This window comes from Dendrobates tinctorius, unplaced genomic scaffold (assembly GCF_039654945.1).
Source record: "Dendrobates tinctorius isolate UK_male_01 unplaced genomic scaffold, ASM3965494v1 ptg000062l, whole genome shotgun sequence".
Taxonomy (NCBI): domain Eukaryota; kingdom Metazoa; phylum Chordata; class Amphibia; order Anura; family Dendrobatidae; genus Dendrobates; species Dendrobates tinctorius.
Genome location: NW_027361730.1, coordinates 4169022 through 4193765, shown reverse-complemented (window position 1 = coordinate 4193765; position 24744 = coordinate 4169022). Strand labels below are relative to the sequence as shown.

General features: G+C 45.4%; 1 protein-coding gene across 2 annotated transcripts in view; it reads left to right on the top strand.

Annotated features, from left to right (window-relative positions):
* The window catches only part of TNPO3 (transportin 3), a 69996-nt gene that overhangs the window by 33846 nt on the left and 11406 nt on the right, over positions 1 to 24744 (top strand). Inside the window, exons 8-19 of one of the 2 annotated variants that reach the window (XM_073579225.1) lie at positions 3338 to 3484; positions 4211 to 4318; positions 14315 to 14406; positions 14591 to 14730; positions 15094 to 15285; positions 16619 to 16710; positions 20761 to 20825; positions 20951 to 21011; positions 21504 to 21644; positions 22180 to 22296; positions 22417 to 22511; positions 22754 to 22910. In XM_073579225.1, the coding sequence (XP_073435326.1) occupies positions 3338 to 3484; positions 4211 to 4318; positions 14315 to 14406; positions 14591 to 14730; positions 15094 to 15285; positions 16619 to 16710; positions 20761 to 20825; positions 20951 to 21011; positions 21504 to 21644; positions 22180 to 22296; positions 22417 to 22511; positions 22754 to 22910 (1407 nt within the window). Of the gene's footprint in view, positions 1 to 3337; positions 3485 to 4210; positions 4319 to 14314; positions 14407 to 14590; positions 14731 to 15093; positions 15286 to 16618; positions 16711 to 20748; positions 20826 to 20950; positions 21012 to 21503; positions 21645 to 22179; positions 22297 to 22416; positions 22512 to 22753; positions 22911 to 24744 lie in introns of both variants that reach the window. The other variant, XM_073579224.1, reaches the window with a different exon arrangement.

Below are 24744 nucleotides of genomic sequence, written 5' to 3'. Positions count from 1 at the left end.
AGTAATAATCTTAACCCCCTAACGTCTGTCATTGGACGCCTTCCCCTTTTTGGTGCGGTTTCCGGCGATGAGCCCACACCTTTTCCGGCATGACAGCTGATCTATACAGCTGGCATGTGCCCGCAACAGCTGCGGGTGGAATCGTGGATTCTCATGGATTCACCCGCGGCTGTTAACATGTTAAATGCCGCCGTCAAACTCTTGACAGCGGCATTTAACATGCAAGCGCAGGAATCGCGTCATTATCTCCTCCCATCGGCGCCCGTGTCACATGACCGCGGGTCGCCGATGGGTTGGCATGACAAACCGGGGTCAGCAGAAAACCCCTGTGTTTGTCATTGCTGGATCGCTATCAGCGCCACCTGGTGGTCGGTGCTCATAGCAAGTGAGAATATCTGCTACATAAAGCAGGCTGCAGCCCTGCTCAATGTAGCAGAGGTGATTGGACAGCTGCTGCTTCAAGAGACTATTGAAACAAGTAAAAAGTAAAAAAAAAAACATACATATACACATATATAATGTTCAAATCACCCCCCTTTCGTCCCGTTCAAAGTAAAACCATAAAAAAATTAAAGATACACCTATTAGTCATTGCTGCGTTCAGAATCGCCCGATCTATCGATATATAAAAAGTGTTATCGGTAAACGGCGTAGCAAGAACAAAAATCGAAACGCCAGAATGTTTTTTTGCTTACTGCAACATTGCAGTAAAATGCAATAATGGGGTCAGTCGGTACACAAAAAATAAGCCCTCACCCAACCCGAGATCACGAAAAATGAAGATGCTACGGGTCTTGGAAAATGGCATCTTTTTTTTTTTTTTTTTTTTTTTTAACATACTTTGGAATTTTTTTTTTCACCACTTAGATGAACAAGAACCTAGACATGTTTGGTGTCTATGAACTCCTAATGACCTGGAGAATGATAATGGCAGGTAAAAAAGCCAAACAAAAAAAACAAGTGTGGGATTGTACTTTTTTTTGTAATTTCACCGCACTTGGAATTTTTTTTCCCCCTTTTCTGTTACATGACATGGTGAAACCAATGGTGTTGTTCAAAAGTACAACTTGTCCTGCAAAAAACAAGCCCTCACATGGCCCTTTAGACCAAAAAATAAAAAAGTTATGGCTCTGGGAAGAAGGGGAGCAAAAAATGAAAATGCAAAACCGAAAATGCCCCTGGTCGTTAAGGGGTTAAAGAAGCAATTGTTGCTGTCTATCAATTTCTATAGCTGCTGTCCATCAATCTCTCAAAAACATTCAAGAGGGTGGGCAGTCTTCCCAAGAGTAAAAATCCCTGAAAATTCAAAATTCAAAGATCAAACTTTGCAATGCTCAGAGAAATTGTAAAAATCTCAGAAATACGGCTCAACCTCAGCATGATAAATGTTCAAGTTGGTCTCAGTACAATTACAAAAACACTGCACAAGTATGGCTTGCTTGGATGGATTGCCAAGAGAAAGTCTCTTCTTTCGGATAATTACGTGGCAGTACACGTTGTAAAGTTGTATCTGAACAAACCACAAGGCTTCTAGAACAATGACCCCAATTCATTATGACTGGCGTTTTGTACTAATGAGGGGCCAAGAATAAGTTGTGCCAAATTTATGAACAGGTGCATGCCACTTCATGAGTTTAGCGTATCTTATTGGTGACTTGCACCTCGCAAAAAATGTTACTCCAATCAGGAACTGATAATGCTGATAGTATTTAGCTATTTTTCAATTAATTTGACAGGTGGACGTGGTAACACCCTGGCTCTTCCACTTTTCCGCCCATTTTGGTGTTGCTGCTTGAAACCATTGTGAAAACGCCAAAAGTCGCAAAATGTTTGTGTAAGCAATTTGCAGCTTTTCAAAGTGTTTTACACCAGATTTGTTTCGTAGACACTTTAATAAATATCCTCCTATGTCCCTTGGACAGATGAAACCAGAATGGAGATATTTGGCATTAATGCCCTGTGCAAATTTGGCAAGAACCAGATACAACATATCAGCTCAAACCCCTCATACCAACTGTATAGAGGATAGGGTTGATTTGGGCTTATTTTGTAGCCCCAAGCTCTAGGTACTTTGCAGTCATTTATTCGGCCATGAACTCCCCAGTGTACCAACATTTTCTAGAGTAAAATGTGAGTCCAGCTATCCAAAACTGAATCCTGCAACAGGACAATGATCCCAAGCACAGCAGGAAATCTGTGTAAGAATGGCTGAAAAGCAAAGAATCAAGTTGTTGCAATGGTCCAGTCACAGTCCAGACATCCCCCTAATTAATATGCTGTGACGCGACTTTAGGTAAGCTCGGCATAAACAAAAGCACACAAATGAGTTTAAAAGGGTTGTCCATACAAAATGAACTTTTCCCTAGTGGCTTGATGTGCTGACAAACAACAAAGGAAACTGTAGTCACATCCCAGCACTTGCCAGGATCCAGTGTAGGCTACACCATGCTTTGCGTTAACACCGGCAGGAAGGAATTTGTGACTATTAAAGCCTGCAGCAGAACCTGTCATTGACTGCCTCATTCAGATGACTTCTGGATGGTGAATTCACTAATGACGCGCTGTGTAAGTTGCCAGACCATGGAGGCCGATCATAGGTCCCAGCGGTCCTGTTTCTAATTTGAACAGTCACAACTTTCTGCTGGTGTGAACAAAGACCACAGAGCGATTGCCCTGGATCCTGATAGATACCCTGAGATGAATCATAGAATCCTAGAATGTTAGCGTTGGACGGGACCTCCTGGGTCATCTGGTCCAACCCCCTGCTCAAAGCAGGAATCACTAAACCATCTCAGATAGATATCTGTTCAGCCTCTGAAGACTTCCATTAAAGGAGAACTCACCACCTCTCCTGGCATTCTGTTCCACACAAGGGAGTATTACTTGTTTTTTAACATTAAGCCACCATCGAAATGTTTTTGTCCTGACAACACCTTTAAGACACACTGTAAAGAAGAGTGGACTTAAATTCCTCCAGAATGATGTGCTAGACTGATAAGTCATACAGAAAATGATCACTTCACAGTTATTGCAGCTGTAATTGGTTCTACAAGCTACTGATTCATGGGATTTCAAACACTGCTTCTGCAATTTGACCTACTTTCTGATAATGACACTGTAATTTGTCAAGTGGTGTTTGTCTTCTGAGATTGTATTTACCCAATCTCAATCCTTTCTGAGGACCAGATGTTGTTTCTTATGTCCTGATATGTAAAGCCACAGAATTCAAAGAGGATGTCCTTAGTTTTTTTCTCAAGAACATAAATCTAAATTATAATCCATCTATATAATAATGCAGAAGTTCTGTTTTTACATTGCTATTTTTTTTCTCCTGCAGGTAGTCGAAATCTCATTTAACTTTTGGTATAGACTTGGAGAACATCTTTACAAAATAAATGACGCTGTTCTACACAGCATCTTTAAGCCTTACATCCAGAGGCTCCTGCATGCTTTAGCCCGACACTGTCAGCTTGATCCAGATCATGTAAGTAACATTGTTAGGTAACATATCAGATGATGGATTGTCTTTGTGAAAGACAACTAATGCTTGTATCACTATGGCCATCCTGTATCTAAGCTGGCCATAGATCAATGGTGGGCACATTATGCACTCATGCGCTGCACAGCTTGCTTGGAGAGGGGTGGGAATGTGTAGACGTGCAGCTCCCTCCATGTTTTTAGAGAATTGCTTGTGACTTTGGCAACATAGTAGAAACTGAAAAATCTCAAACTCCAAATACGGTTATGAAAAACAGCCCTTTGTTTGTTCTGGCAGAACAGGAGAGCATTCAGTCGTAGGGTCGAAAATATGGAAACGCCTTCAGTTTCTATTCTTCTATATCTGCATTAGGCAAGTGTAGAGATTATGACCCCTCTGTACTCTACAATTGGCTCAGTCCACAGGAGGTTTCCTCCCTGTCCATACACCTTAGTAGGCAGCGACTGGAGGAGAAATGTGCTGTACCTGATGCTGACACCCCATTCAATTTCAGGAATTGCTTGTTTCCACTGCGATATTATATAAATTAGTGACCTTAGCAATACTGTAAAAATGTATTCTAATGGGGAGCAAGAGTTCAACCTTCTGTTGTCTTGAAGTCACAGGCAATAGAGCACCTTCAGATCACAAATGATCTAGCGTCAAGGCAAGTGCTAGCTTTTAGACAGTGTTATGTTTTGTGAAACACGTTACTTTATTTTGCATTTCCAGGAGGGAGTACCGGAGGAGACGGATGATTTTGGAGAATTTCGTATGAGAGTGTCTGACCTAGTGAAGGATCTGATCTTTTTGGTGGGCTCTGTGGAGTGTTTCGCTCAGGTGTGTTTATATGCTTCACCCAGTGATATTTATGTACTTATATGACCATAATATCTTACTCTGTGCTAGTGTTAGCTATCGCTGCAGTCAAAATTATTCAGTCTCCAAATTAGGTTTATTAGGAAAATTTACAAATGGAGATGGGTGGACACCTGGATGTTCGGGTCTGGTGAGTTTGTCAGAACACTTACAAAAAGTTCGGGTACCAGAACAGTACCCAAACATCGCTTCTGATCAGCAGTAAAATCATCACCACCGGTCATACAGCCGCGGTTCCCACGCTGTCAAACAACACCATGAGTGCGCAGCTGTGTTTGTAGGTATAGTAGTCCCGTCAGCCAACACAATTGACTGGATGTAAACTTTATACTTCCAATCACAGCTGCGCGCTCACGCTGTCATTTGACAGCGTGGGAACTGCAGCTGTCTGACCGGCGGTGATTATTTCAGAAGCAGTGTTTGCCGTGCTGTCATGTGCACATCTGCTGTTTTGTGTGAAGTCTGTGTATGGTGTCCATGCCCGAACAGTAGGTGTTTGGTACGAACGCTGAACTTTACTGTTTGGATTCACCCATCTCTACAAATACACAATAAATCAGCTAAAAGAGTGTACATAGGGAAGTACAGCAAATATAACAAAGGGTTTCGCCAAATTTTGCACAAACTTCCGGCAGCGCCAGGTGTTGATGCGAGAGACTCGTGCGAGTCTCTTGCATCACACACGGTCGTGTGATCCCAGCCATAGGATGAGCTCCACTAGAGATCAGTACTTTATGTACAAAAATACTGTGGTATTTCAGTATATAATAGTATAAGCAATGAAATGATCACACATTCAAGTTTTTAAATGTATACAGTACATTACAAAAATATGTTTAAATCATAATTCCCTTACAAATTTTAAAAAAATAGATTTTGTATTGCCTTGTCCCTAAAAGTCAGATCTATCAAGACATAAAATTATTTTACCATGTTAAATGCCGAGAAGAGTTGAAATGCAAGAATAACTTTTTTTTGTGGTCGCTACACTTTCCAAATAAAAAAAAGATAAAAATTTTGTATGTTAAGGGAAATTGTTGGCAATCAAAGACATACAGGGAGATTCATCATTATTCATTATTAACCTCTTAACCCTGAAGCTTGTTTTCACCCTCCTGACCAGACCAATTTTTTCAATTCTAACCACTGTCAGTTTGAGGTCATAACACTGGAACACTTCAATGGATCCCACTGATTCTGAGATTGTCATGCAAAAACATTGTACATCATGATGGTGGTAAAATTTCTTTGGTATGACTTGCGTTTAATTGTGAAAATTTGACAAGCGTTTTGCAATTTTCAAACTTTTAAATGTTATGCCCTCAAGATCAGATAGTCATGTCACAAAAAAGTTAATAAAAAACATTTCCCACATGTCTACTTTACATCAGCACAATTTTTGAAACATTTTTTTGTTAGTAAGTTAGAAGGGGTTAAAAGTTAACCAGCAATTTCTCATTTTTACAACATTTACAAAACCATTTTTTAGGGACCACCTCACATTTGAAGTAACTTTGAGGGGCCTATATGACAGAAAATACCCAAAAGTTACACTATTCTAAAAACTATTTTGACTCTGGGTGTTTTCACTCAGCAACATCCACTATTGCAAACTGCCGTTGTAGTGATCAGCTCATGCTTCTGAAGACATGCACCCGTAAATTGGGTGGTCTGTCATCACTACAGAAATGCTAAATGTGGTTTACGCACACTGTGGGGCTCAGAAGGGGGGGGGGGGCATTTGGATTTGGGAGCACAAAATTTGCTGAATTTCTTTTGGAGGGCGAGAAGTAATTTTGCTTTTCCAGAGCCTTTGTGCTACCAGTAACGTGTAAGCTCTCAATAGTTCCATTAACAGATGACTGATCTGAGTAGGGACTTGCTTTTTTGTGGATTGAGTTGAAGCTTTTATTGAGAACCTTTTTGCATAACATTTAGGATCACATTTATCAGGGGCTCGAAATTGAGCACCTCTGGGTTTCCATCTAAATCTGAGTGATGTGACAGATTAAACCCCTGAGGGATCCATTCTCTATAATGAGGCAGCAGAGTTACTCTGGACTCCATCTGGCCTCTGTTCAGTGGTGTCCTTCTTTTCAGAAGTGCACAAATCTGTGGTTGACTGTGCTTTTATGCTCCCCTAAAAAGATGGTCACCGCCGGATCACAGGTCCTATGGGGTCCACAGTGCCTCCATCTGCCTCATTATAGGGAATCTTCTGCCTGGGGTTCTGTCTGAATCACGTATTTTAGAGATTTACATGGAAACCCTGGTGGAAGCGTTAAGAGCAGAGGGCAGGATAAATGTCTGCCGAACCTTATTGGATCTTTGGGAGGCAGAATGAACAAATCAACAACAGGTGAAGAATTGGTTTTATTTAATTTTTTATGCTGTTCCTTGTGCTGTATAAGTGATTAGACGACTTTATTCTTCGAGTCGGTGCGATTACAGTGATACCAGATTTATTGCGGTATGTGACGTCATCCTTACACTGACAGATCACTGATCTGATACTCTGCGATGCTTCTGCAGTGCAGGGCATCAGAGCAGAATCTGGCATGGAGGAGGCGTGTCAGTTCCTGCTCTGGGCAAAAGCTGACTGGCCATCTTGCCTCCCGGGGTCACTATGGAGACCATCAGCACAACGCAAACGCATCGCGTTGTGCTGATGAGAGGAGACAGCGAGTTTACTCCCTCTGTGATGCTCTTCGATGTCGCTGTCAGTATTGACAGCAGCATCAGAGGGGTTAAACGTCCACGATCAGTGCTAGCACCAATTGTGGGCGTTGCTGCAGGGTGTTAGCTCTCACATAGATCTGACACCTGCACCCAATCGCTTCGACACTCAGCGTGAGCCCGCGTGATCGCGGCGCCTTATTTATACTTGGTTTGCAGGAATGCATCTCCCGCGGAGCCGTATATATAAGCCGCTTGTCGGGAAGGGGTTAAAGTGCTTGTCCTGTACTTTAACCAAGCTTATTAGTGGGCCCGCCCAGGTTGTTGCTAGCAGTTCCTGGTTCACCACACTCCTCCGTAATGCTGCCAAGCCCCCATACTTGTTTTCTGGCTTCCTTTTCTGGTGGAGTTAGGTGACCACTGCAGTCAATCGCCATGTGTTCCAATACTTTAAAAACAACATAGGTTTTCAGACCGAACACCTTTTATTTATTGTGCTGGAACATTGGCAAGGCTTCAGAGTTTTACTAAAAGCAGTCTGTTCAAAAATAAATTCTACCTCTTTCTCCTTTGAGACGTTTTGGAAAATGCCCTACATAGCATTTTTATCCTAAGCTAGATTCATTACTACAATATATCCATCAGTTGAATAATCTTACCCACTGCCCAGAGGGATAGATACTGGTACACCCGGAGCTGTCGGGGCCTTTAAAGGGAATCTGTCAGTAGGATCAATCCTTCTAAGGCACCTACATGGGCATGCGGAAAGGGTACCGTTACACCTAGCGATGTACCAGCGATCCCGACTAGCGATATGACGCGGTCAGGATCGCTTGTGCATCGCTAGGTGGTCGCTAGTGAGCTGCCACACAGGCAGATCTCACCAGCGACATCGCTGGGGACGGGGATCGCTACTTACCTGTCAGACGCGGCGATCCTGCGTCCTCCCGCCCGGCTCCACGCGTCGCTCGTCGGCGCCACAGGAAGCGCAGCAGGAAGTGGCCGACGAGGAATGGTCCAGGAGCTTCTCGCGCGATCAGCGATAACCAGCGGGGGAGCCAGTCGGAGGTAAGTATCACATGCAGCGATATCGCTAGCAATATCACTGCAACGTCACAAAATCGGTGACTTTACAGCGATATTGCTAGCGATATCGCAGTGTGTAACGGGGTGCTAAAAGCTGGAAGAAAACAATAGGGTCTTAACTGATTAAATGATAGGACGGGTGGGTGAGAGAATTGATCACCTGACTCAGGTTGTGTGACCACAACCACAGAAATCACTTAAACTGCTGCAGATCCACATGGAAGTATAATGCAATGTGGTGGGAGGAGATGGGGCTAATCCTGTTCTGCCTATTTGGATGAAGGACAATGGATGAAGCCAATGAAGGATCAGATAGGTTTGAAGTTTTGTCCTGATCAAGGTGTGTATACCTCGAAACACACTGACAAACTGCATTTTATCAGATCCTTTGTTGGCTCCATCCATCTTCCTTCATTCGAATAGGCAGTGCAGGATTAACCCCATCTCCTCCCAACACATTGCATTGTATGTGAATGTCGGTCATAGGAAGCTGAATAAAATGATATATTGTTATCTGCAATCCTATGGCTTATTCCAGAGAAATCTACGGTTTTCTCAGATGTTAATGGACTCTTCCAGGCTATGGGGAGGGATGCTGCCTGGAAAATAACTCCACCTCAAGATTTTATTTTTTCATAAAAGGGTCATTTATCAGTGTGAGACATGTAACACAGAAGGGAAGTGAAATTTGACTTCTTGAAAACACATTTTTTTGCAGCTCTCTGAGCTCTGCTGTATTGTAACAATGGAAACTGAAGCTGAGAGGAACCTGCAGATGTGTCAGATATAATCACCCACAGCTCTGCAGTGCGATCAGTAGAGCAGAGAGCGGCCATTATACATCACACTGGTAACTCCTCCTCCTATATATAATAAGTTCTGGAGGCAGAGTTATCTTCCAGGCAGCATCCTCCCCATGGCTTGGAAGAGGTCATTTATATAAAGTGATAAAAGGTGATTTATTCACAACAACACATCTGATATGACATACAGGGATCACTCTCCTCAGCAGTCCATAGCCTGTGTGCCCATATTAATAGTTTACATAGGTCAAATGTTCTGACAGATTCCCTTTAATGTTCATCTCTTCCATTTTGACTGATAGTCCATTGAGGGGAAGGACTTCACATCTGTGAAGACTGTCAATGTCTGTCCAGCTCTAGACATAGGAGAATATTGCATCGTGACTTTTTAAGGGGTTGTACAAGTTTCCCTTTTTACTTTTTCTTCATGGGTTTGCACTGTCTGAAAGTAACTGAGCCTTTTTGTTCCCCGTCATTTCTTATGTCTCATGGATCCTGCCCCGGTCTTTGTTGATATGGCTGCTGCAGTTATATTTCTCAAATATTGGGCTCAGTGCTAATGCCGAGTTAGCCTGCCGAGACCACTGTCCACAGTGATTGGCTGCAGTGTTCACCTGTTAAAGGGAATCTGTCCCCATTTTTTGACATATCATGTAAAGACATCATTCAATTATGTGTTACATAAGGATTATATTAGTACTTTTGATCCCCCCTGACCCCGCACCTTTGATGCATAAAAACCTTTTTTTTATCACTCTTGCGATGCATGTAAATCGCTGCGGTCCGGACCGATGGGCGTGGCTTATTCTCCTCCCCCCCGGCTTGCTGGACGTAATTTCATCTGTGAATATCACAGATGTCATTGAGTATTCGCGCCTGCGCATTGAAAAGGCTGCTCGCGCTTGCGCAGTATGCTTTGCCCAGCTGGCAAAGCATATAATCAGTACTGCGCATGCGCCAGTATTTTCCCCTGCCGTCTATGATCCGGAAGTCTTCTCATGCAAGACACACACTTTCTGACGCCGGATACCTGAGTAAAGCCCTGCGCATTGCACCGGAAGCTGAGGAAGAAAATCATCTATTGAACTATTTTCTTCCTCAGCTTCCAGTGTAATGCGCAGGGCTTTACTCCGTCATCCGGACCTCGGCGATTTACATACATTGCAAGAGTGATAGAAAAAAAGGTTTTTATGCATCAAAGCTGTTGCAATTTCTAACGTTTTATTTTGAAAAAATATCTCTGTAAAGCTTCTATTTATCCCAGTGATTCTTATTTTTGTTTTTTTATTCCATTTTAAATTCGAATACATCACTTTGGGGTGGTTTCCAATATATAGGGTCCCAAAGTGATCCAGTGAGGGGTGCAGTATTTAAGACTGTTATTTCCTGTGAATGTGAAATACCTAATGGATTAAAAGAAAAAATGTAATTTAATTGTTTTTTCCAACAAAAATATTTCACTTGCCCCACATTTTCACTTTCACAAGGGGTAATTGGACCCTGTTACTTACTACTAGAGATGAGTGAATTTGTTCGGATTTTGTTCCTGAATCTGATTTTGACATATTCAGGGCATATTCGAACACTATCTGTGCCGAATGTATATCTTATGATCGGTTCCGATCATTTTCGGTAATTTTTGCTCCTAATGACTGTAATGACGTTTGGCTGTGTTCGATGAATATTGAAAAAACAATATTCGCTGCCAATCGTATTCGGAAACAAATCAAAGCAAATTCGCTCCTCTCTACTTACTACACAATTTCTTCCAAATGTGGCAATATCCCATACATGATAGGAAGTTGTCTTTGCACATGGCAGGGTTGGAAGGGAAGGAGGAGAATTTTTAGAGTGCGATTTTGACTCAAGTAGACTGCTGATGCCATGTCACGTTTGCAGATCTCTTGAGGTACCACAAGTGCAGAACAGTTTCCCCATCCCCACCCACCTACAAGTGACCAACCTTAAGAAATTCATCTGGGAGGTGTGATGAGAATTTGTAACTCCGAGAGGGGTTATGGTTGAAAATCTTAGGCATAATTATGTAATTTGTCACTAACATGACGGACCCCATTTGTGGTTGTTCACCACTGTTTGGGCATATGGCAGGGTTTGGGAGAAAATGAGAGCCTTTTGGCTTTTAAGTACATTATGGAAGCCATGTTTAGAGCCTCTGATGTGCCAGGTGTAGGAAAAACCCCACAAGTGACCCCATTTTGGGAATTAACAAAGCTCAAGGAATTCATCAAGTGGGCAGTGAGTACATTGAACCCACGGGCGCATCAAGACATTTTTATATCATTGGGACATGGAAATAAAATTTTTTTTACCAAGAAAATGTTATTTGAGCTGCATATTTTTCATTTGTGCAATGGGTGATAGGAGAAAAAGGAATCTACAATTTAAAGGGCTTTTCCCACATACAATTGATTTTAATCAGTAGATCTTGGAATAATAACAACTTTACACAATTGAATGTGTTTAAAAAATAAAATGTTCCTGTGCTGAGATAATTTTATACATGTGCCCCTGCTATGTACTATGTAATGGCCGTGTCTGACTGTACAGGTTTCAAAATGTGACTCTAGGTTAAGCACCTGTTCACACTTCACACTATGCTTATGCTTGGATGTGACGGTCAGTTTTTGAAATTTGTATTCATTTGCCTTCTGACTGAGCACTCCACCTGTTAGCTGCAGGCGTTTTTAATCAAACCAGGGCCATTTCCCCTCCACAGAGATATAGACTTCAGTCCTAACAGACGATTTTTCATAGGTTCCCATTCAGATGGAGACTACAGTTTTAGTGAGGATTGGCATAGAATAGGGACCTGGAAAACGAGAAATGCCTTAACGTGGCTTCCAGGTACACATAACTTGGCCATTTTATGCGCTAAACTCTCTCAATTTTTCATACTTCTAATGCAGTAATGCAATTCATTATTCATTTTTCATGTTTGCATGGTTTGGCGCTACAGTGTGCTTCCTTTTTTGCTTGACTGTACAGTAACATGGTCTGATCATACCACATCTCCTGGGCAGAGGAGAACACAAGAGATTATACAGACAGGACAGCACGGGATCACAGCTGATTCTTTCTTCAAGATAAAATATTGTTTAAAAACAGGCAGGGAAATATTTTACTCACAAAAAGAATCAGCTGTGACCCCATGGTGTCCTGTCTGTATAATCTTTTGCTTCCTTCCCTGACCAGGAGCTGTGGTGTGATCAGACCATATCCCTGTACGGTCAGACACAGCCATTACACAGTACACAGCAGGGGCACATTTATAAGATTCTCAGCACAGGGACATTTTTATTTAAACACATCCAATTGTGGAAATTACTATTATTCCAAGATGTATTGATTAAATTGTACTCTTGTTCGTAGGAAAACCCCCTTTAAGCAATCTCTACCAAATGCGGTGATACCCCAAATGTGGTGATACCCCAAATGTGGTTAGACATGGTTCATCCAGACAACAGGGCTCAGAAGGAATGAAAGCAAATTCACTTTTGGAGTGCAATTTCTGCTGGAATAGTTTCCGGGTGCCATTTCCAGAGCCCCAATATGTCAGGACAGCAGAAAGACCCTCTAGTAATGCCATTTTGGAAATTGCACCCCTGAATGAATCTTTGGTTGCGACTATTTTGGCCTCATACGCTTTTTTCCTAGACAAAAGCAAGGAATTTATGTTGCAAAGTGAAAACTGCAAATATACTACTTTAGTGCCAATTACTTTGTGCCAGGCTCATGCTTCTGGAGATTTGTAACTATAAATTAGGTGATATAGACAAAAGCCCTGATGGAGCCATTCACTATGATGAGGCACGTGAAGTTTTTTTGGATTCAGTTTGGCGATGTCCCAAGGTGTGCATAAAGACGAACACGGGTTTCATCTAAATCTTATTTGGGGATTCCGACGGCAACACCGATGTAAGTGCTTAGTGTAGGGTACAGGATAAATGTAAGCCAAATCTTACACTGCGTTTTGGGAGGCAGAATGAACAAACAATTATTCAACTCTTAATGAACTAGGGTTTTTTTTCTCTTCTTATTCTACTTAGTCTCACCATAAGACTTGAACATTTCATACGCTGATCTGATGCATTATAATATTACTTTACTGCAGTATATCACACCCATCATTGCTACACTGACACTTGGCATATCGCCTCAAGCAGGGTCTGAAATGACAACTATAGTTGACAGATCTTGAGGCCATTATTTGACTTAGGACTGCCCTGGCAATTGCACACTGACAATGATTAAAGATGGAGCTGCGTTCCTCTGTTAATCCTTTACTTGCTGCTATTTCTGTTAACAGCAGCATCTAGGGGTTAGCTACACAAGTCGTGGCACGTATATTCATCTGACCCCCATTGCAATTTTAGAAATTGAGCACTACATCCTTATAGTTCAGACTTCTAATGACTTCAGTAAAAAGGCATATTAGCGGTCATTAAGGAGTTAACTATCATGGAGCAGATTGTTGCTTGTAAGACTGGCACACTTTATTAGGTCTTAACGCCTGGCTACTGGGTGGACCCAATTATCTGAGGTTTAGAAATTCCCGTGTCATCTTCATGGATCTATTCACTTTGAGAGAACCATTAAAGGGAATCTGTCACCCCATTTTTTGAGTATCAGCTGCCGGCACCGCCATCAGGGGCTTATCTACAGCATTCTGTAAGGCTGTAGATAAGCCCCCGATGTAACCTGAAAGATAAGAAAAATTAGTTAGATTATACTCACCCCGTGGCGGTCCGGGCCCGGTTTTGGTCCGATGGGTGTTGCGGTCTTGTCCGGCGCCTCCCATCTTCTAAAGGTGATGTCCTCTTCTTTGCTGCCTGTTGTGGCTCCTGCGCAGGTGCACTGCTCTGCCCTGTTGAGGGCATAGCAGAGTCCTGCAGTGCGCAGGCGCTGGGAGAGGTCCGGTGCCTGCGCACTGCAGTATTCTGCTCTGCCCTCAACAGGTCAGAGCAGTGCGCCTGCGCAGGAGCCACAACAGGCAGCAAAGAAGAGGACATCACCGTTAGAAGATGGGAGGCGCTGGATCGCGACACCCATCGGACCAAGACCGGACCGCCCCCCGGTGAGTATAATGTAACTCATTTTTCTTATCTTTCAGGTTACATCGGGGGCGTATCTACAGCCTTACAGAATGCTGTAGATAAGCCCCTGATGGCGGTGCCGGCAACTGTACTCGGAAAATGGGGTGACAGATTCCCATTAAGTGCCCCTACGATAACAAAAACCAGGCTTTTGTTAGTAGCCATGTTTACATATGGTACCTCCTGTCATGCATTGTAGGAGGACTTTAGGTGTGTGCTTTGTGGATGAGCATGCTGTTTATTTATATTTCTTTCCATATTTTTTTTTCTATCTCTAGCTGTATTCTACCTTGAAAGACAGTAATCCGCCATGGGAAGTCACGGAGGCCGTGTTGTTCATCATGGCTTCCATTGCCAAAAGTATAGACCCGTAAGTGTCCCAAGACGACTGGCCAAAAATAGAGAAACAAGCTGGTTAATGTATAATAATGCCGTGTGGAAATAATTAGGACCCATAGCCAAACACGCTATTAAAAATGTAGCTCTTTTCCCCCCAGATCTTCTATGTATCGGCCAACTTTGTGCCCCACTGCTTAAGTTCCTTTTTATTTCAGGGAGAAAAATCCAACTTTAATGGAGGTGTTAGAAGGAGTGGTCCGGCTCCCTGAGTCCGTGCATGTTGCTGTGCGGTACACAAGCATTGAGCTGGTAGGGGAAATGAGCGAAGTCGTGGATAGAAACCCTCAGTTTCTTGGTGAGCATTTGAGCCTGTTTTACTTCTATCTTTAATTTTTAGATTTGTTTTATCAGTGTATTATATCAAATTATCTGTATAAATATGTTGGTGCTTATTCATTGGAAAAGTTATATGGAATTTAACATGCACCCTCTGTTACATACCATTTAATTTGCTTTACTGGGTATTCCCATCTCCAAGATCCTATCCCAATATGTAGTGGTAGTAGTATTTGCTAATATTATTATTATTACACATACTACATATTGGGATAGGATCTTGGAGATGGGAATAGCCGTTTAACTTCTTCCACAGCTTTTATTGACGCATATGTTTTCAACATACTAATATTAACCGTTTCTGAAACCTTTCTTGTTCTAGATCCTGTGCTAACTTACCTAATGAAAGGCTTATGTCAGCCTTCCTTGGCTTCCCCCTCTGCCAAAGCCATCCAGAATATTTGTTCTGTGTGTAGAGACCACATGGCGCAGCACTTTAGCGGACTTCTAGGGATTGCAAAATCTTTGGATTCCTTCACTCTACCACCTGAGGCTTCTGTGGGACTTCTAAAAGGTGAGTTGATAAAAGTTAACGAATGTATTTAAAAAAATTATCCATTTTTCATCCATCTTGCCATCTGTATGTCGTCTGTTTTATATATCAAGAATTCAAAATATAATAAAAGTCCAAAATGTAGGTATGTACATGTTAATAATAGCAATGTGTCTGTAAAAACAATGGTTGCCATGTGGATAACATCTGTATGATATCGGTGTTTTTGGTAGCACACTTACTGAGCTTTATGGAAGAGTCTTAATTCCAAAAACTAATCAAGCTAGTATTTTTTATTTTATTTTTAATATGCAGACCATTGGTCCATGTACTATCCATTTTGCATCATGATTGCAAATACGCTCTACTAAACAACTGTTGAGCATATTGTAACAGTAAGATTCAACATAACTTTTTTTTTTTTTCCATGTGACTCCATTTGAGTCTAGTTGTTCGGCAATTATTTTTTTTAATGTATTTGAAGAGTACCTATCACTAGACTGGGCTGACCATTTATTTAAGCACTGGGTTAGTGCGAAGAGCGGCATTTTATAGGATCCCACTTTGCATGTCAGGATCCCTCAAAACAAACGTTTGGGGCCTGGCCTTTTCAAGAAAGTTCGGCTCTTTTTGGAGGCCAATGGGTCCACTTGTAAGCAGCTTTGCTAGTAGGTGATGTGTTGTTTTTTTTTTTGGGGGGGTGAACATAATCTTTCTGGGGATAGCCTGTCTTAATGAATAAAAAGGGTAGCCCCAGACAGGTGGTGGGCTCTCTGAGTTCATCAACTTGCACAGTGTGATAAATGAGTGTGAACCTTATATATCACTGATATTTACCCTTGCAGAATCTAGTTAAAGCCTTTAAAAATGACTTTCTTGGCCTTTGATATGATGTCCTATTCTGTGGATGTTATTGATATTCAATCTCTGGGTTCCTACTTCTGGCAACCCCACTAATCGGCAGATTGATCGGCCACTGGAGTTCTGCTTTTCCTTCAGGTTGTCACTTCAGTGAGGTGTATGAGTTTTTCACCTTTCACCAGCCACAGTACTGTTAATTTTCTGGTGCCCGTGTCTGATATTACAGCTCAAAATCTAGCGAGCTGTGCTTGGTGAAAAATGAAGAAATCGTAGAGCTCGATGCAGTGCCATAAGACCATCGGTTGATCAGTGTCAGGAGTCTGACGCTCACAGGTCTGATATTGATACTGTCCTCTAATATATAGTAATATATAGTAGAAACAATGCAAGACCTCAGTCAAAATATGGATGCTTTGTATTTCATGTTATTTATGGCAGGACATAATAGTATTTCCATGCTCACACCCATTTCCATCTCATTATCCCACTGTAGGCACAGCATTAGTCCTGACACGTCTGCCTCTGGATAAGATCTCGGAGTGCTTAAGTGAGCTGTGTTCTGTCCAGGTTGAATCACTTAAAAAGGTGAGAAATTCTGTCCTATATCTTTATAATTGGCATTCTTTCTCATGTAATTCAGAAGAAATGATTGATTTGTATGAAACTAGCAAACTTTTCACAAATATTCAGGGTGTTATATGTAGGGGTCAAGAGCGCAAGCAGAGAAATATTTTGGGTGTGGTCTTAAAGTGGTTTTGGCATCCAGTCTCACCAGTAAAAAACATTCAAGACACCTGACACTAAATCAGCTGCCAATTCTGATAATTGGCTATATTGTGATTGTTTGCTTATGGTTCTAAGGAAAGTGGGCGTGTCTGTCTGTGGGGCGTGTGTGTCTGTCTGTGGGGCGTGTGTGTCTGTCTGTGGGGCGTGTGTGTCTGTCTGTGGGGCGTGTGTGTCTGTCTGTGGGGCGTGTGTGTTTCTGTCTGTGGGGCGTGTGTGTTTCTGTCTGTGGGGCGTGTGTGTTTCTGTCTGTGGGGCGTGTGTGTTTCTGTCTGTCTTTGGGGCGTGTGTGTTTCTGTCTGTCTTTGGGGCGTGTGTGTATCTGTCTGTCTGGGGGGCGTGTGTGTATCTGTCTGTCTGGGGGGCGTGTGTGTATCTGTCTGTCTGGGGGGCGTGTGTGTATCTGTCTGTCTGGGGGGCGTGTGTGTATCTGTCTGTGGGGCGTGTGTGTATCTGTCTGTGGGGCGTGTGTGTATCTGTCTGTCTGTGGGGCGCGTGTGTATCTGTCTGTGGGGAGCGTGTGTGTCTGTCTGTGGGGCGCGTGTGTGTCTGTCTGTGGGGCACGTGTGTCTGTGGGGCGCGTGTGTGTCTGTCTGTGGGGCGCGTGTGTGTCTGTGGGGCGCGTGTGTGTCTGTCTGGGGCGCGCGTGTGTCTGTCTGTCTGTGGGGCGCGCGTGTGTCTGGCGCGTGTCTGTCTGGCGCGTGTCTGTGGGGCGCGAGTGTGTCTGGCGCGCGTGTGTCTGGCGCGTGTCTGTGGGGCGTGTGTGTCTGTCTGTAGGGCGTGTGTCTGGGGCGTGTGCGTGTGTCTGTGGGGCGTGTGTGTGTCTTTGGGGCGTGTGTGTTTCTGTCTGTCTGTGGGGCGTGTGTGTATGTATCTGTCTGTGGGGCGTGTGTGTATCTGTCTGTCTGTGGGGCGCGTGTGTGTCTGTCTGTGGGGCACACGTGTGTCTGGCGCGTGTCTGTGGGGCGCGTCTGTCTGTGGGGTGCGTGTGTGTCTGTCTGTGGGGCGCGTGTGTGTCTGTCTGTGGGGCGCGTGTGTGTCTGTCTGTGGGGCGCGTGTGTGTCTGTCTGTGGGGCACACGTGTGTCTGTGGGGCGCGTCTGTCTGTGGGGTGCGTGTGTGTCTGTCTGTGGGGCGCGTGTGTGTGTCTGTCTGTGGGGCGCGTGTGTGTCTGTCTGGGGCGCGTGTGTCTGGCGTGTGTCTGTGGGGCGCGCGTGTGTCTGGCGCGTGTCTGTGGGGCGCGAGTGTGTCTGGCGCGTGTCTGTGGGGCGCGCGTGTGTCTGGCGCGTGTCTGTGGGGCGCGAGTGTGTCTGGCGCGTGTCTGTGGGGCGCGCGTGTGTCTGGCGCCTGTCTGTGGGGCGTGTGTCTGTGGGGCGTGTGTCTGTGGGGCGTGTGCGTGTGTCTGTGGGGCGTGTGCGTGTGTCTGTGGGGCGTGTGCGTGTGTCTGTGGGGCGTGTGCGTGTCTCTGTGGGACGTGTGCGTCTGTCTGTGGGACGTGTGCGTCTGTCTGTGGGGCGCGCGTGTGTCTGTCTGTGGGGCGCGCGTGTGTCTGTCTGTGGGGCGCGCGTGTGTCTGTCTGTGGGGCGCGCGTGTGTCTGTCTGTCTGTGGGGCGCGCGTGTGTCTGTCTGTCTGTGGGGCGCGTGTCTGTGGGGAGCGCGTGTCTGTGGGGCGTGTGTGTCTGTCTGTGGGGCGTGTGTGTCTGTCTGTGGGGCGTGTGTGTCTGTCTGTGGGGCGTGTGCGTGTGTCTGTGGGGCGTGTGCGTGTGTCTGGGGCGTGTGTCTGTGGGGCGTGTGCGTGTGTCTGTGGGGCGTGTGCGTGTGTCTGTGGGGCGTGTGCGTGTGTCTGTGGGGCGTGTGCGTGTGTCTGGGGCGTGTGCGTGTGTCTGTGGGGCGTGTGCGTGTGTCTGTGGGGCGTGTGCGTGTGTCTGTGGGGCGTGTGTGTGTGTGTCTGTGGGGCGTGTGTGTGTCAGTGGGGCGTGTCTGTGAGGCGTGTGTGTGTCTGTGGGGCGTGTCTGTGGGGCGTGTCTGTGTGTCTGTGGGGCATGTGTGTCTGTGGGGCGTGTGTGTCTGTGGGGCGTGTGTATGTGTGTGTGTCTCTGTGGGGCGTGTGTGTGTGTCTGTGGGGCGTGTGTGTGTGTCTGTGGGGCGTGTGTGTGTGTCTGTGGGGAGTGTGTGTGTGTCTGTGGGGCGTGTCTGTGGGGCGTGTGTGTGTGTGTGTCTGTAGGGCGTGTGGGCGTGTCTGTGGGGCGTGTGTGTCTGTGGGGCGTGTGTGTCTGTGGGGCGTGTGTGTGTGTCTGTGGGGCGTGTGTGTGTGTCTGTGGGGCGTGTGTGTGTGTCTGTGGGGCGTGTGCGTGTGTCTGTGGGGCGTGTGCGTGTGTCTGTGGGGCGTGTGCGTGTGTCTGTGGGGCGTGTGCGTGTGTCTGTGGGGCGTGTGCGTGTGTCTGTGGGGCGTGTGCGTGTGTCTGTGGGGCGTGTGCGTGTGTCTGTGGGGCGTGTGCGTGTGTCTGTGGGGCGTGTGTCTGTGGGGCGTGTGCGTGTGTCTGTGGGGCGTGTGCGTGTGTCTGTGGGGCGTGTGCGTGTGTCTGTGGGGCGTGTGCGTGTGTCTGTGAGGCGTGTGTGTGTCTGAGGGGCGTGTGAGTGTGTCTGTAGGGCGTGTCTGTGTGTCTGTGGGGCGTGTGTGTCTGTGGGGCGTGTGTGTCTGTGGGGCGTGTGTGTCTGTGGGGCGTGTGTATGTGTGTGTGTCTCTGTGGGGCGTGTGTGTGTGTGGGGGGCGTGTGTGTGTCTGTGGGGCGTGTGTGTGTGTCTGTGGGGCGTGTGTGTGTGGGCGTGTCTGTAGGGCGTGTGGGCGTGTCTGTGGGGCGTGTGTGTCTGTGGGGCGTGTGTGTCTGTCTGTGGGGCGTGTGTGTGTGTCTGTGGGGCGTGTGTCTCTGTGGGGCGTGTGTGTGTGTCTGTGGGGCGTGTGTGTGTGTCTGTGGGGCGTGTGTGTGTGTCTGTGGGGCGTGTGTGTCTGTCTGTGGGGCGTGTGTGTCTGTCTGTGGGGCGTGTGTGTCTGTGGGGCGTGTGTGTCTGTCTGTGGGGCGTGTGTGTCTGTCTGTGGGGCGTGTGTGTGTCTGTGGGGCGTGTGTGTGTGTCTGTGGGGCGTGTGTGTCTGTCTGTGGGGCGTGTGTGTCTGTCTGTGGGGCGTGTGTGTCTGTCTGTGGGGCGTGTGTGTCTGTCTGTGGGGCGTGTGTGTCTGTCTGTGGGGCGTGTGTGTCTGTCTGTGGGGCGTGTGTGTCTGTCTGTGGGGCGTGTGTGTCTGTCTGTGGGGCGTGTGTGTCTGTCTGTGGGGCGTGTGTCTGTCTGTGGGGCGTGTGTGTCTGTCTGTGGGGCGTGTGTGTGTGTGTGTGTGTGTGTGTCGGGTGTGTGTGTGTGTGTGTGTCTGTGGGGTGTGTGTGTGTGTGTGTGTGTGTCTGTGGGGCGTGTGTGTGTCTGTGGGGCGTGTGTGTGTGTGTGTCTGTGGGGCGTGTGTGTGTGTGTCTGTGGGGCGTGTGTGTGTGTGTGTCTGTGGGGCGTGTGTGTGTGTGTGTGTCGGGCGTGTGTGTGTGTGTGTGTCTGTGGGGCGTGTGTGTGTGTGTGTCTGTGGGGCGTGTGTGTGTGTGTCTGTGGGGCGTGTGTGTGTGTGTGTGTCTGTGGGGCGTGTGTGTGTGTGTGTGTCTGTGGGGCGTGTGTGCGTGTGTGTGTGTCTGTGGGGCGTGTGTGTGTGTGTCTGTGGGGCGTGTGTGTGTGTGTGTGTGTCTGTGGGGCGCGTCTGTGCATGTGTGAGTACACTGCATTTTCTGATTTTTCTGCTCATTTTACTCAGCTTCTCTCACAGGATCCTAATAATGGTATATCGTCTGACCCGACACTGTTTCTGGATAGACTGGCGGTCATCTTTAGGTAAGTTTGCCATAAGACATTTATTTAGCTCATAGTAATATTTTGATGATAGAAGATATGAAAAGGTAAAGGATTCTACTGAAACTGATGCTAAAACCTGTATTTTTTTATTTTTTTTATTTTAGGCATACTGCACCCACCGTGGAAAACGGGCAGACTCATCCATGTCAAAGAGTCATTCAAGAAGTAAGTACCCAAACTGGGGCTGTTATCAACCCATCCAAGGGATTTTCCTGATGACCCAGCATGTTCCTGTTGGAACTGGGACACAGCGGTGTGAAATAAAAGAAGGCAGTAGCTACTCTATTATAGCAAGTCAAGCTAACAAAATGTACGAAAATATATCATTTCTTTACGAATTATCTAAAATGAGCAACATTCATTGAAAAGCAACTAAAAACTGCAACAAAGTGTGAAATCACCACCTTGTCTCCACATAATATCACAAGTGAAGACCAAGCCTTCTCTCCAGACATAAGGAAGCTAAGAAATACACAAGAATTAATAGGGTACTACCGCCAAAAGCCTATAACTCACATAGGCTTTTTATATTGTGGCTGCTTGACATGTTATCACATGGAGACCTGTGCCATTTTTTAACAGTGTTTGGGTGTGTAGCACTGCATCTCTTCAGTCCGGTGGTGCCTACTACACAGCTGATATGTCATCTATTCTCAGATATGGCCTGTGATGTCAGAAACATTAAATAAGCATCGGGCAGACAATCGTATTGTGGAGCGGTGTTGTCGATGTCTCCGCTTTGCTGTTCGGTGTGTCGGGAAGGGATCGGCTGCTCTCTTGCAGCCACTTGTAACTCAGGTATCTTACAATGTACTGCAGCCATAATGGAATAGTGGATTATATGCACTGATCTATATGCAAGAGTAGACCCCCACTGGTCTGTGCGATGAAAGGCCCTCGGGTACTTTTGTTATGTGCTTTTCCTATATCACCAAGAAAATGCTAAGACTGTGGATTAAAGTCCTTTTTGTTGCTATACCAGCTTTTCCAACATTAGCTCAAAGCTGATGGTGATCAGAAGAGGGTGGTTTCTTGCCTCTTGAGGCCAGTGGGTGGTCTACACTATTGAACTTCTACTGATTCTGTCCATATGACGTGTTGAAAAGAAGGTTCTAACTAGATCATCAGTGCAGACATTTTAGTTTTTCAAGACCCTGTATTCATACAACAGTGCGCGCATGCGTCACTATAATGTTCCGTGACACTTATTGTATTTTTCTGAAATCTACTGAACTTCAGCATTGAAAACAGTTGAATCTATATTTGTACATATGTTATTGTGTCTACAATTCCATTTATCTCTTTGTACATTAACCCTGTGTTTCCTCACTAGATGGTAGATGTGTACCAGATGCACCAACACTCATGCTTCCTCTACCTAGGCAGCATTCTGGTGGATGAGTATGGGATGGAGGAAGGTTGTCAACAAGGTTTGCTTGATATGCTGCAGGTACGTCTCTTCCCAGAGGATAGAAAGATCTGCTTTCCTTCTGCAGCAACCTATTTCCATACAAGCATTGTCTCCTTGTAATGTGAAATTACCTGTCATTTTCCTTATGTTTAATACCAGGCTCTATGTGTTCCCACCTTTCAACTACTTGAGCATCCAAATGGGCTCCGCAATCACCCAGATACAGTAGATGATATGTTCCGGCTCTTAACAAGGTAATGTATGTAGGAATCCTCTTATCAGCTGATTGAGCGCATATCACTTACGCCACATGCTGTTCAACAATTTTTATCATTTTTCTCTATTCCGTTTTGTTTGGCCGAAGTTATCAATTGCTTTCTGATTGTGAATTAATGTCCTTCACTCCAGGTATTAGGCTCATTTAATTTTGTATTCGCAGTATCCTCTTTCGAGTTCTTAGCATTCATCATGTCACCTTGTGTATGTGCTCCCTTAGGTTCATCCAGCGGTGTCCTGTTGTCCTGCTGCGCAGCCAGGTCCTGGTGCATGTTTTGCAGTGGGCCATCGCTGCCACAACACTAGACCATCGAGATGCCAATTGTAGTGTCATGAAGTTTCTCCGTGATCTTATCCACACTGGGGTGTCCAATGATGTAAGTCTTACTATGTGCTGGATGGTTTCTGTAGGTGGAGGAGCCTTGGTGTTAATTCATTGCTCATGAAGATAATTTAGGGCTTCTGTAGTAGAGGTGATGACTTTTCGAAAAGAAAAATAATTTTTAACTAATTTTTAGGCTGGGATCACACGTAGCGGAATTCCCACGGAAGTTACCGCGAGAATTCCGGAAATCCATTCCGCGGGAAAATTGCATTTTAAATTCCCACGATTTTCCCGTAATTAGCTTGCAGAATGCTAGCGTTTTCCAAGCGATCTGTAGCATCGCTTGGAGAACTGATTGACAGGTTGGTCACACTCGTCAAACAGTGTTTGACGAGTGTGACCAACTTTTGACTATTGAGGCTGCCTATGCAGCATCAGTAGTAAAAAAAAATCTAATGTTAAAAATAATAATAAAAAAAAAAAAATCGGGTTATATTCACCTTCCGACGTCCCACGTAGCGTCCCCAGGCCTCTGCAGGTCCCGTTCCCAGTGATGCATTGCGGCAATGACCTTTGATGACGTTGCGGTCTCGCGAGATGCGACTACAGCAAAGGTCATCGCAATGCATCACTGGGAACGGGAGCTGCCGCGTGTATCGCTGAAGCCTGGTGACGCTGCGCGGGACGTCGGAAGGTGAATATAACCCGATTTTTTTATTTTTAATTCTATTTTTTTACAGGGATATGGTACCCACAGCCTGGAGGACAGTCTCCTCTCCTCCGGACCGTGGGTACCATCCTCAAATGTTCTGCTTACTTTTCGCATGGTGGGCACAGCCACATGCGGAATGTAAGCAGAACAGTGCATTTCTATGTGGGCGGAATCGCCGCGATTCTGCAAATTAATGAGCCTGCTGCGTATTTTTCTGCGATGCGATTCCGCCGCGGGAAAATCCGCAGCATTAGCACAGCATTGCGGAATCCCATAGGATTGCATGGGATGCTGTTTTTTTGCGACAAAATTGCGCGTTAAACGCAGCAAAAACGCGAAAAAACCTGAACGTGTGAATGCAGCCTTAAGTACAGTAATTAAACAGAAAAATGTACCTTGTAAATGTGTACATAGTACACATGAGATAATACAACTATAATGTATTTCATGTCTAAGGATGGTTTCACACTATTGCTGTTTGTTCGGCTGCAGGTCTCCCGACCTGAACTCCACAGTCTGCTCCCGAGCTCATTTGTAAACCTGTACTGCTGAATCTGACGGTTTTACAGCAGGGCACATAGACTGAATGGAGGAGGGCGAAGCTATAGAAAATAAAAAACCATTGCAGTCAGCCAAGAAGTTTAGTTTTTTTCTTTCTCCTGTCACAGTTCTACTCCACAGCTGAGTGATTAAATTAGTTTTCTCTATTGCTTCATTGGGGGACACAGAGACCATGGGTGTATGCTGCTGCCACTAGGAGGCTGACACTATGCACAAAAAAAGGTTAGCTCCTCCTCTGCAGTGTACACCCCACCGACCGGCACTAATTTCTTCAGTTTAGCTTAGTGTCAGTAGGAGGTGGACACGGGTCTTTCATTAGACCCATATCTACCTCAGTGTGCGTCGTTTCCTTTTCAGGTTTTCCAGGAGGTATACAGAGTGAATAGTCACATCTGTAGTTCCACAAAGAGACTGAGTATGGCGTGTACTGCCACCCCGTAACCTCACAGCTCTCCGATGCAGGACCAACAGCCTTCTCAGGCAGCTGCCAACACGGGTACGTGTCAGCGATCCAGATGGTCCTCGTCTCCCGTCTCCCACCCACTCGCCTACCAGAGCCTGTCGGTTTGGATAAGGCGCGGACATACTTCTATCCTGGACAAGCAGGAGGTTC